The 13478-nt window shown below is 45.6% G+C and overlaps 1 protein-coding gene across 2 annotated transcripts in view; it reads right to left on the bottom strand.

The window, feature by feature from the left end:
- Window positions 1-2864: 2864 nt before the first annotated feature.
- The window catches only part of DNTT (DNA nucleotidylexotransferase), a 46994-nt gene continuing 36380 nt past the window's right edge, over window positions 2865-13478 (bottom strand). Inside the window, exons 9-11 of one of the 2 annotated variants that reach the window (XM_002756483.3) lie at window positions 9080-9325; window positions 6007-6090; window positions 2865-3281 (exon numbers count right to left, since the gene is read on the bottom strand). In XM_002756483.3, coding sequence (XP_002756529.1) covers window positions 3195-3281; window positions 6007-6090; window positions 9080-9325 — 417 coding nt within the window. In that variant the 3' untranslated portion in view covers window positions 2865-3194. The remainder of the gene's footprint in view (window positions 3282-6006; window positions 6091-9079; window positions 9326-13478) is intronic. The other variant, XM_009010079.3, reaches the window with a different exon arrangement.

Here is a 13478-nt window from a genome sequence, read left to right as displayed (position 1 = left end):
ACTCTTTTGAGGTGTGGTCGCAGGATGCCCACACGCGCTGTTGTCAGCCCTTGGGTTTCGTCAGTCCTTGGGTTTCATGAGATCTTCGTCCCTCACCCCCTTTAAGTTTGAGGGGTGTCTAGAGGAGCTTTGATTAATGCACCCTCTCCACCCATTTGCTCATCCCGTCTGAGGTGCTGTTTGGCTTCTGGCGTGGGGCCCAGGCACCCATGAGAGCTGAGCACTGGCAGGACTGACATGATCGTTTTCCCTCCCCCGAGGGCTTGGGCTGCTCTTGGTCACGTGTTGATATCAAGTCCCATCTCCCAGGCACTGCCTAAACCCAGCCCCAGAGCGTTCTGCTAAATAATCCAAGGAAGGGGAGTCTGGGTAATGTTGGTCAAACCATGAAGTCGTGGAGAAACTGGTGAGCCGTGAACCTGATATGCAGCCTAACACTGACTGCCAGAGACCGGTCACTGAGTCCCCCACTCCACAGAAGCCACCTCTGGCTGGGGACCTGTTCCCATCCAATCGGACACGACTGTGCCCCTCTCCTTCCCTCTGGCAGCTTCCTCAATGCTCCCCTCCAGCTATGCCCCCCTGGACATGGGCCAATAGTCTTCCGAGTTTGCCCCCATGCCGCGGGCTCCTTTCCCATTCTCTTGTGATCTCCTGGGTGATGTGGGGAGAAAGCGCCAGGCCTACACCTCGGGCTTCTGCAAAGTTGTCACCAATCAGGAACACAGAGCAGTCCATCCTCTGGCTTTCTCTCCCCACACACCCACCACCAGAGACAGGTTTCATCATTCCCACTCCCCTCACCTCAAGCTTCATCCCAGCACCTGCCCCATCCTGAGGCCTATAGGCTCAGGGAAGGTCTGTCGGGAATTCCTTCTTCTCAGCAACAACTACCTGACTCCCCCGGGGTGGCCTTTTTGGTTCCTAAGAGGTAATATGCAGAGAAGCCACTATAACTCCTTGTGAGAAGAGACAAGAAGTTTTGTTCCTCTCTGAGTCCTCAGTGCCAAGAACAGTACTTGGCACACAATAGGGGCTTATATATACAATTATCATATAATTTATCCTTCAAACCAGAAAATTTTAAGAGGAAAAGGGTGTGCTATCATAAGTATGCAGGGACAAGAGGCATAAACTGGAACTGTCCCAGTCAAACCAGGATGAATGGTCACCCTATCAATTATGTCTGCTGACTAACTGAGTGAACACAGCTAATGGCCCATTCCTGAACAGGGCTCAGTGCCCTGCTGAGCAAAAGCCCCCTCTTGTCAGCTTCAAATGGCTGGCACTTTGCAGTCTACCAGGATTCAGTGAGTCGGTCTGTAGGGAGAAGAGGTGAAAAGGAGATGAAGCATCTTTCATTTTTTTTTGTGTGTGATGGTTTGCTGCATCTAACGTCCCATCATCTACATTAGGTATTTCTTCTAATGCTAGCCCTCCCCAGTCTCCCCACATCCTGCTATTCCCCCCTAGCTCCCCCACCCTCCAGACCCTGGTATATGATGTTCCCCTCCCTGTGTCCGTGTATTCTCATTGCTCAACACCCATTTATCAGTGAGAACATGCAGCATCTGTCTTTCAAAAATAGCTTGCACTCATGGACCTTTTCTTCCCCTGCATCAGTGCAATCTGCCCTGTAACTGTGCTATTGCACACTGTCCTACTGGGACAGGACACAATTTCCACCCCTTGAGGCATAGACATGACATGCTTCAGACACAGGCTGAAAAGAGTCTTGGAAAGTGCGTGCACACCTGGGTTCTCTTCCTCTTGTGGCTCTCTGGCATCATGAGAAGCATATGCCCACACGAGCCGTAGGGTCCCAGGAGGAAGATGAGGGGTGTGAGGGACAGTAATGCTCAGTAATGCTAGTAATGCTCAGCCAAACTAGCCAGTGTCTAGATCTGTACGGTTTTTTTTTTTTTTGAGATGGAGTTTCACTCTTATTACCCAGGCTGGAGTGCAATGGCGCGATCTCGGCTCACCGCAACCTCTGCCTCGTGGGTTCAGGCAATTCTCCTGCCTCAGCCTCCATCCTGGTCAACATGGTGATCTGTAAGGTTTTAAGCCTCTAGGTTTGAGAACGGCTTGTTATGCTGAATTTTTGGCAATACTATTATACCACCACCACCCCTAGGTTCTAATCCTAAAAAGGCAAAGAGTCTCCTGTGCATCTTGGGGGCGTCATACTTCTCCATGGAGTCCTGTATCTCCCAAAATCCTCTTCCCAGAGGGATTGGAAGGAAGGGAGAAGGGTCGTCATGGGCCTCCCAGCTCTTTAGCAGGCTGAAGACACCAAAGCAGCTGGAACAGATGACCTGTTAATTCTCTTCAAGGCAAAAGGTCTATGCTTCCTGGAGGAGGCAAAAGGAGAGAACAGGTCCGGAGCCTGGAATTTCCAAAGGCCCCCTCAGCCAGGGCTCCCTCCCTTCCCTTGGGTGCCCTCAGATGAAGAAGCCAAGAGAGACTGACTTCCTGAGAGAGACTGAGCCATAAGGTGTAGACAGAAGCTCCAAGATGGAAAAAAGAAGGATATTTCTTTAGTGGTTTAGGACATTGCCTTTCCTTCAGCATGATGGCAAGGAGAATACATCCCTTATGTGGTCCTGTGCTGGGATGCTTAGGGAGCCAGCTGTACAGTGGCTGGAGAGAAGCAGGCACTGAGCCAAACTGAGCCAGTTCAGAGGCAGCACCACTCCTCCACAACCTCCAGAAGGGACCCAGAATCCCCACTGGAATCTCTGCATCTTCATTAAACCTGTTTGTCCCCTTAAGAAAAACTGTAAGCTCTATTCTTCCACTTGGTTACACCTGTGTTTTAAAATAGTTTATAATATTTGAGTGAAGAAAATCAGATTTCATCGTCTTGTTTCCTCCTGTTTTTATTGAAGATATACAGTATTTCAGCTGCACTGTGAACAAAGCGGGCTTTGATGAGCTGCTCTGAATGAGCCACCAATGACAACATCATTTCTCTTGAAAAATGCATTGTGAATTCTACGCAACAGTCATAAACATGGCCTATTAGAATCTTACCCATTACCATGTGGCACCTTTCCATGTTTCCAAAGCTAGTGGCAATCTGCATTTCGATAAGACCTAAATAACCCCGAATTTTCCCAAGGCATCTTTTACTAACATGAAGCATTATTTATTTAACTTGAAAAGAATAGGGAAAAAATGTTAACATTTTCCTAGGCATTTCTTTCCCATGGTTCAATATAATCCAATCCCAGATGCGTGAAAATTTCTTCTTCACTTTCTGCTTTGAGGAATATCCTCTGAAAACATAACAAGAAATACGTGCATTAGGTATTTTCCATAAGCACCGTGGTGTGGACACTGTGAAAGGGTTACTTATAAAACTGCCTTGTGAGAATGAATTATAGCCCAAACATAATTCCCTGCTTCCGAGTAAAAAAGTCATTTTAACTGACTTTCCAAAATATGGTACTAAATGAATTAGGTAAAATCATAACAGCTTTAATGTATTCAGCAAAAGCCATTTGGATATTTTTCCTATGGGCTGCAGTTCTGAACCACAGCTGTTTATTAGAACAACCTGATGGAGTTTAAAAAATAAACATTGAAGCTTGAGTCATATGCCAGGCCAGTGAAATCAGAAGTTCAGGAGAGGTCTTATTTATTTGAAAGCACTGGGTAATTCTAACGTGCAGTCATAATTACATACTGCTGATAATTGTAGGATACTTGTATGTGTTGGGTTTTCCTCTAGCTTTCTATGCTTGCCTCTAGCCCCAGCAGGATCCCACCCTACGATCTCTTTAAGACCAAGCAGCTCTTCTCCTCCATCCCTTCTTGTACAAAGAATTTGTACATAGAAGTTACTTGCTTACATTGAACTACTTAGTATGTTAATTTGCAAGTGTTCCTTCATTGTACTATGTGAATCTGCCTTCACCTACATGCTCAGCATCCAAGGCTTTCCTGCCAGCATCCACAGCTCCCTCTTCTGTGAGCAGCACCTGGATTTTTCTTTTTCTTGTTTTTTGAGACAGAGTCTTGCTCTTTCGCCCAGGCTATAGTGCAATGGTGCGGTGTTGGCTCACGGCAACCTCCGCCTCTAAGGTTCAAGTGATTCTCCTGCCTCTTTTTGTATTTTTAGTAGATACAGGGTTTCACCATGTTGGCCAGGCTGATCTTGAACACCTGACCTTGTGATCTGCTCACCTCAGTCTCCCAAAATGCTGGGATCACAGGCATGAGCCACCATGCTCAGCGCAGGTGGATTTCTCTATGGCAAACCACTGCTCTTGACTCTCAGTCCAGGAGGGTTACGTGGAGCTGCTCCCAATTCCAAGAAGAAGCACATGACCCAAGTCTGGCCAATCAGAGCCACAGTAATGGGTTCAGGGATAGGCACACGACCCAGGCCGGGCCAAGGAGTATCAGCTAGGATTCTTTGGGGAATTATTAGGAAAGAGGCTCTTAGCCTGGCACTGTGGCTCAGGCCTATAGTTCCAGCATTTTGGGAGGCTGAGTCGGGTGGATAACTTGAGGTCGGGTGTTCAAGAAGAGCCTTGACCAACATAAAGAAACCCTGTCTCTACTAAAAAAAAAATACAAAACTAGCCAGTGGTGGTGCGCTATGCAGGAGGCTGAGGCAGGAGAATGGCTTGAACCCAGGAGGCGGAGGTTGCCGTGAGCTAAGATATCATGTCATTGCACTCCAGCCTGGGCAACAAGAGCAAAACTCCATCTCAAAGAAAAAGAAGAAAGAGAGAAGAAAGAAAAGGAAAGAGGCTCTTGTCTGTTGGAGTAACTGTAAGAGTGGGACTAATGGGAAAACCTGCCTGAGAATAAAGCCAAAGCTGAGGGAAGCCTGCCTGAGCACCCATATTTAGCCACCCCTCAACCCTTGGATACTGCAGGATATAATCCAAGTTCCTTTTTTTGTTTATGCCACTTTAGATTTGAAATCTGACATTTGTAACTGAGACAACTCTAACTGAATACACCTCATTTAGACTACAAGCTCCTAGAGGGAAAGGATCATTACTTTCTTTTTTTTCTGACACAGAGTCTCACTCTGTTGCCCAGGCTGGAGTATAGTGGTGTGATCTTGGCTCACTGCAGCCTCCACCTCCCAGATTCAAGCGATTCTCCTGCCTCAGCCTCCCGAGTAACTGGGATTACTGGCACGAGCCACCACACCTAGTTATTTTTTGTATTTTTCGTAGAGGCGGGGTTTCACCATGTTGGCCAGGCTGATCTTGAACTCCTAACCTCAAGTGACCCCCTGCCTCGCCTCCCAAAGTGCTGGAATTACAGATGTGAGTCACTGCACCTGACCAGTACCATTACTTCTAGTTATTTTGAGTCTTCTTCCCCCCAGAGCCTATTTTGGTGTCCTTGATCACTGTAAAAAGAGTAGCCCTTAGAACTTGTGGATTTAACAGTTGGATATTTAACTCTTTGTAACTTCTATAGTAATCTATCATTTTGCTGAGGCATGAATTGGATTGTGACCACAGTAAGACTAGCACACCAAATGAGTGACATAGCTGGTGAATGAGACTAGCTGGCTGCTCATTCATGTCTCAGGGCCACTCTGTTGCTCTCCTTCTTGTAGGAGACTGTCATTAATGGCCTGCATGGCCACTCAGAATGCCACTGCCCCCTGCATTTGAGGGGTACACAAGTAGTATTTGTGATTTCTGAGGATTTCTGGTTACTTTGGAGTTACTCATTGCCAACACCAAGGATATACCAAACCCAGTTAATGTTCACTGCTGGACTGGTTCTGGAAGCCCAATTAGCTCATCATCTTTCAGCCAAAAGCTCTCGAAGTGCATTCTGGGCCAGGTGGAAACTGTGACTCTGTGGAAATCTTTCCTACTGTCCTCACCTATGATCAACTGGAAGTGGAACACGCATAACAAAGGAAACCATACCTGGACACTTAAATCAGTTCATGAAAAGAGCTGAGGGGGCCAGTGTTGGGGATGAGGATCAAAGTAGCCTGTTTTAGGAAGAGAATTGTACCTTGGTTTTGTCATATAAAGCATGGTTATCCAGAATCATCTTCCGCTCATGTGTGGCGTAGCGCCGGAGGTCTCTCTCAAACTGCTGGACAGGAGATAGTTAAAATAAATTATCATCACGCCTAGAATGTCTTTAGTATTAGGTAGCTACATCCCTGTAGTGAAATATCTAACTCCACTAAACATTCTCAAAGTGATTTTCCTCCCCCAGGGCCAAGCTCTCTGGTGACAGAGGTCCATGTTCCCACAAGCACACTAGAATGTAAGCTCTGTGAGGGCAGGAAACTGGTTTGTTCTGTCCACAACCATATTCCCTCAAATGTAGTGCCTCATGTGTAGAAGATGTATAGCAAATGTTTCACTGAATGAATAAATGAATAGCGTGAGCATTGTACCAGAATGCTTTGTCCAGAGTAAATGCTGGATAAATAATAGTTTGGTGGGTTTAAATGATTTGGAATATTGTTATTATAGAAGAGAATGGAGGAATCAGGGAACCCATTCCAGCCTGGATTTTGTCCCTACCTGGCTGTGCATCTCCTGTCAAGTCATCCAGACTCCCTGAATCTTTATTGAGTGAATGAAAGGATGGAGGAAGGACATAACTAAGGCTCTCTCTGGCTTTAACTTCCTTTCATACGGAGATGCCATGAAACTCATGGTCTAAGTCACCTGCTCCTGGATGACATCTCCCACAGTCAGGAATGGGCTCTGAGACTAAAGGGAGTCACACATGAAGTCTAAGACTGAGGACAGGGACACCTTGAGAAAGAAGGGCAATGAATTGTCGTGGAGGCTGCTTTTCCTGAGAAACACAATCTAGAAATTTTGTCCTCTTGTGGGATTAGGGAGCAAGCCTGGGATACTGGCGCCCTCTAGTGGTAAGGAACAATTTCCTATTTTAGGAATGCTAACCCGGGCTGGGTGAGAAGATGGACTTTGCAATCAGAAGTCGTTTATTTGTTTAGTCACCCAGTGGCTGGGCGTGGTGGCTCACACCTGTAATCCAAGCACTTTGGAGGCCAAGGCGGGCGGATCACCTGAGGTCAGGAGTTCAAGACCAGCCTCACCAACATGGTAAAACCCCATCTTAAAATTAATTGATTAAAGTCACCCAGCTAAAAAACAAAAAGAGCTTAGTGCTCTACCAGTGCCTTGCAGAACCAATAGCAATAATTTCTGACAACTTTGAGAAAAGAGACTAGAATGTGCTGAAAACATGTCCATCTTAAAAATAAAATGGGCAAAGGTCAACTACTTCAGCCAGTGATGCTTAACTGGCATGACCTTGCATGACCAAGGGCTTCTTTCTGGAACTTTCCCCTTTCTCAATCGACTCTGTGTTCCCAAAGATTTATGTCTATCAGACAAAATGCATTTATTGCTTCTTTTCTTCCTCCTTTAAGAATGATAGAAGCATTTAGTTGTCAGTCAACATTTTTTATTAGAGTAAGAAATCCCAGTGCTAAGATGCTGTGCTGAAATAATTCCAGTCCAAAGCAAAGACACCTGGCATTTGACCCAAATCTGAGAACAATTAATTTGTGTTGTGTCATTCATCTGTATAACACTCTCTATGAACTCATTTCACTCAAAGCAATGGCCAGCTACCTGGGGAAACAGGAGAAACAGGGTGAGGTGCTTAGTTGGGAGGGTGGAACACAAGTGAATGGGACTCAAAGCCCATTCTGTGAATGGCAGGTGTCCTCTGCTGTGAATGGCAGGAGGTGGGAGCTACTGCTTATCTAGTACTGGCAACGTGCTGGCTTGGTGCTGAGGTTTTGAGAATATCATCTCACTTAATGTCTCTGCAACCCAAGGAAGTAGCTAAGGTCATTGTCCTCATTTTCCTGATGGGAAAATGGAGTTTTACAGGATAAAGGGAACCTGTCCAAGATCACCCAACAGTAAGAAGCAGAGCAGCAGCTTGCAACCAGGTCTGGGATGAACCCAACTTGTGCTCTTTTAAAAAAATGTTACAGCTTGATTTTATTTTTAATGAACATATAACAATTCTAAGTGTTTTGGGGATTACAATATGATATTCTGATACATGTATATACATTGCAGAATGATAAAATCAGACTAATTAGCATGTCCATCCCTTCAAACATCTACAATTTCTTTGTGGAAAGAACATTAAAAATCCTCTCTTTTAGCTTCTTTGTACATTATTATTAATGTACATTATCAGTGTATCTTCTTTAGTACATTATTATTAACTATAGTCACTATGCTGTGCAATAAAACAAAGCTTATTCCACCTCTCTGACCAGAACTCTGTACTTGTTGACCCTTTTCCCTGTCCATTTTCTGCCCTCACCTCCTAGCCTCTGCTAACCACCACTTTACATTCTATTCTCTACTTCTGTGAATTTGACTTTTTTAGATTCCACATGTACAGAAATGAGATCATACAGTATTTGTCTCTCAGTGTCAGACTTACTCCACTTAACATAATGTCCTCTAGGTTTGACCGTGTTGTCTCGAATGACAGAATGTCCTGTTTTCAAAGGCCTGTGTCATACTCCACTGTGCATATATACCACATTTTAAAACTCCATTCATCTGTTGTGGATGCTTAGATTGTTTTTATGTAATATCTAGGCTATTGTGTATCATGCTGCAATGAACACGGGAGTGCAGACCTCTCTTTGACACGCTGAGTTCATTTCCTCTGGATATATACCCAGAAGTAGGATTGCTGGATCACATGGTGGCCCAGTTTTTAGTTTTTTGAGGAACTTCCACACTATTTTCCAAAATGTGTAATTTACACAACCTACTCCATAGGTTTGGAGTAAGGTGAAGAATTTCCATGTCTAACCTGTTCCCGGGTAAGGCCGGCTGCTGCTGCTGGTGTTGGGGACCACACACTGGGAATAACTGTTCTAAATTCATCTGTAAAACTTGACCATGTGTGGACAGGATGACTTGATTTAGAGGTTGCTAGGTACTGCCCCTTCCCCTGTCACCCAGCCCCTGCTGCCATCATCTCTCCCCTGGGCATAGGTAGACTCCACCTACATCTTTTGGAAAGCTAACATCATCCCATGGGTCCATGTTGCGCTTACCCGGGAGCCAGTCCATCCCAACAGGGCGAAGGCACGACGCTCGTAGGGGCACATGACTAAATCCACACGGATGGCCTTCCAGGTCTTTCCCTCCTGCCAGCTGGGCTGGTCACTGTCCAGTCTTTGACGAGGCAATTTGAAAATCAGAAAGCACTTTTGAAAATGATCCAAAGCATCAACCTTCCTGCTAGGCAACCTGAGCTTTTCAAACGTTGACTCCACAAGGTCATAATATAAAAGCAATCCCTGAAAACAAACAGAATGGTGTTAGGAAAAGGCCCTGACAAAGAGGATCAACGATTTTATACTGGGTGCTTGATGAAATCTTTACAGATTTGAGCAGAACATGGACATGTGCTTGGCCTTGCATTACAGGTCCAGCTGCAAACACTAGGAGAAAAAAACAGGGAAGCAGTTCCATTAATTTCCCTCTGCAGAAAATAAATTTAGCAATCAGAGAGGCTGAGGCAAAGCCACTTAGTGGCAAAACTGCAAAAACATCTCTCTCTCCACTTCTGAGCCTCCCTCAGTCCTTTAAAAACAAACCAACCATAAACAAAAAGCCACGCCGGAGGAATTTCAGACCAGCCGGTGGCATCATGAGACCTCATCTTCACACAAAATTTAACAATTGGCCAGGGATGATGGCGCACGTGTGCAATCCCAGCTACCCAGGAGGCTGAGATGAGAGGGTCCCTGGAGCCTGGGAGGTGAGGCTGCAGTGAGCCATAATCACACCACCACACTCTAGCCTGGGATAACAGTGCAAGACCCGGTCTCAAAAATAAATAACTAATGAAATAAAAATTCGTATTGTTTCCAGAGGGGCAGCTTGAGTTAATGTCTGCTATAGTTTGGATGTTTGTCCCCCTAAACCTCACGTAGAAATTTGATCCCAGATGTTCAAGGTGGGGCCTAATGGGAGGTCTTTGGGTCACAGGGCAAGATCTCCCATGAATGACCTGGTGCCGTCCTCATCCTCATGGCAATGAGTGAGTTCTTACTTTGTTAGCTCCCATGAGAGCTGAGGGTTACAAAGAGCCTAGCCCCTCCCCACACTCTCTGGCTTTCTTTCTCACCCTGTGACCTCTGACCTGTCAGTTCCTCCTTGCCTTCTGCCATGAGTGTAAGTCCCCCGAGGCCTCACCAGAGGCAGATGATTGGTGTCATGCTTCTTACACAGCCTGCAGAACCATGGGCCAAGTAAATCTTTTTTCTTTATTAAATACCTAGCCTCAGGTACTCCTTTATAGCAATGTAAAGGGATGAAGACAGTGTCATATACTGATGACCAGGTTTAACTGGTCCAAAGTGTTGTGGCTGGAGGCTGAGTAACTTTGGGGCAGGATGACTTCTATTTCTAGGTAGCACTTGGGAAGCTCTTTCTCATAAACATGTTACTCTGCCTGCCTTGGAGAATGTGGGATAAAGTTAACCACATACATTTCATCTCAAGTTGTCTATCCAGAAAGTTGACAAGTGATTCTTAGCTGTGCCCATCGAGTTGCCATACTTGGTGGGAGTTCCTGATGGCACAGGGCAGATGTGGGGAAGGGAAAGAGAAACGTACTATTAACCGCTTAATCTGGCAACAAAAACAGCAAATAAGCCTCAAATCATGTCATCATAGCTGTGTGATTTGTTACCATGTACTCTTTAGGTTAGATGTTTAAAAGCTTTATCATCAGAAGCATTTGGAAGATTTGCTAAAGCACAGTTTGCAGGGCCCTGTCCCCAGAGTGATGCAGTAGGGGGCAGGGAGGGCATTTCCAGCAGGTTCCCAGGTGATGCTGATGTTCCTGGGTCAGGAACCACACTGTTAGGAATCATGCTTTGCATTTCTTCTACAAACCTGCAAAATACATTATTTCAATTCAAAAAGATACTTTTTATTTTGTTGACCTCAAAAGAGGGAACTCTTCACCCTCCAATGCCTTGAAGAACAAACACCATTTGAAGAGGGAAGCACTAATGATAGGAAGAACCTCTGGAGGAGGAGTACATGTTGCCGTAGTTACCTCCAAAAACCAGCTCAGGAAAACACAAGTCTACTTTTTAAGGAAACTTGCTAAAACGAGTAGAGTATAGCAGCCTTTTACGTAAATTTCAATGATAGAAATTTGAAAAGGGAGATATAAAAAATATGAACAAGTGTCACATTAAAGCCAAATTTGTAATAACACAGCTTCCCTTAGGGAAAAAAAAAAGCCTACAAAGCTGGATTCCTAATAATAAGCTGCTTGTGCCACTGCCACATGGTGATGATACTTGGTGGGTAATAGAGAAATGGGCCATTCTTTATCGGGTTTTGTCTTGAATTTTGCAGGTGTTTGGGAATGCATCCTTGAATATAATGCTCCTGTCTGCATGTTCAGAAGGTTGTCTGCAGGAGGGCACAACTGTCAAACATGCACACAACCCCTGATGCCACCTCTAGATCTCCAGCCCTGGTTACCTGCTGGGCAGCCCTCTGGGCTCTGGCTTCCCCAGCAATACCCACTGGTTGAATGAATATTTACATCAGCATGTTCTTTTATTTTTCATACCAGACACTGAGAAACTCCTGACTAGGAGGAAGAATTTCCCTGCTCCTCTGTCCCTGCCATCCTCCCCAGAGTGGAGAGCGGCCAGTTCTCAGGAAGAAAGCTGTAAGGCAGGAGGGAGACACACTCAGCTTGACCTACCACAGGAAAAAGGCTCCACCTGAATTTAGTCTCAGGCGCCTTCTGAGGAGGGTTGTGAGGCTTAGTGTGAGGCTCTCTAGCCAGGATCCCTTTCCTGCCCTTTGCTTCCAATTCCCTCCAACTCCTTCTGGGACAACTCAGTGCCTAGTGCTCAAACTCAAGTCAGTTTCTTAAAGTGAATACATTCTTTACCCTCTAATGTCTGTCAATACAGTCCACCGCCCAGCAGTTCCATGACCTAGAGATGTGGCCACATAGAACAGTGAGGGTCCTGTACCCAGGGTCTCACTCACCAGGCAGGAACCAAAACCAGAGCCATTTTACCTCCCCTCTTTGGGTTGAACCACTGGTGCTAGTGAGAACTCAGGCTAATGGAGTCTTTGGGGATGGCAGCCCTCCCTGCAAGATGAATATTTCAAAGATTTTTGCTTCCCTGTCTCCCATCCCTGACCTAAGGGTTTCCTACAAAGATCACATTCAGAGTCATCTGATGGGTGACTCGAATGGATACCATTGATAATTCGCTATGCTCTGCAGGTGTTTTGAAACACTGGATGTGCATGTTGTGAGAGAACATACAGGTGTCTACCTGCATACAATTTATAATCTAGAAAGTGCAGTCTTTGGTAAGCATGGCAGGGCATGGGAGTGAGGCAGGGGCGAAACGAAATATGAAGAACTTGGCCGGGTGCAGTGGCTCACGCCTGTAACCCCAGCACCCTGGGAGGCAGGTGGCTCACAAGGTCAAGAGATCACGATCAGCCTGGCCAACATGGTGAAACCCCATCTCTATTAAAAATACAAAACTTAACTGGGTGTGGTGGCACATGCCTGTAGTCACAGCCACTTGGGAGGATGAAGCAGAATTGCTTGAACCCAGGAGGTGGAGGTTGCAGTGAGCTGAGATCGTGCCACTGAACTCCAACCTGGCAACAGAGTGAGACTTCATATATACATATATTTCATATATAGACAAATTCATATATATATACATATGAAGAACTCATCTGCTGATTTCAATACCCAGGCATTGTGGGAAGGCCTGGAGCTGCAGGGGTCTAGTCAGGGCTGAGACACCAAATTGCAAACTGCCCCACAGCTTCTCCCTGCTGTCAATGTGTGTCAGTTAGTGAAGGGGAAGAGTAAGTCCCTACCCACTCCTGAGTCCCTTCGCCTGCTCCAGTGCCAGGCTTTCAGGCAGAGTTCAATACATAATTGTGCATAAGAGATAATGATAACAGTCGTCACCATTTGTTAGGCTTTTGCCATTCATCAGATACTGCACCAAGTGCGTTACCTAATTCTTTCATATAATCTGCTCCTTTAATGAATGAGAAAAGCTTGTTACCCCTGTTTGACAGATGAGGAAAGTGAAACTGAAAGATTAAGTAACCCATTCAAGTCATATAGCTAGTGAATGGTGGGGCTATGCTTTTAAAATCCCAAATCTAAAACTCACATCTTGTATTAACATCAGCCTCTGCTGCAGTGCCTGCATATTAAATGTCCATCCCTGCTTGGGACCAGCAGTCAGTGTGACTTCCTTGAAACTGAGGAAAGACCAATGGAAAGAGGACTCTCTGCTGCTCTCTCTACCCCATTCCAGTCTTCAATAGTGTCGGCATGGGAAGGGGAGCATGCCAAGGTCAGATGGGTTCATTTCAGCAAGGCCTCCAGGTAAGGAGCCAGGCAGCCCACTTTCTACCAGGCCTCAG

This window comes from Callithrix jacchus, chromosome 12 (assembly GCF_049354715.1).
Source record: "Callithrix jacchus isolate 240 chromosome 12, calJac240_pri, whole genome shotgun sequence".
In the NCBI taxonomy this organism is placed as follows: domain Eukaryota; kingdom Metazoa; phylum Chordata; class Mammalia; order Primates; family Cebidae; genus Callithrix; species Callithrix jacchus.
Note: the sequence above shows the minus strand (reverse complement) of the source record. Positions and strands in the feature narration are given on the sequence as shown.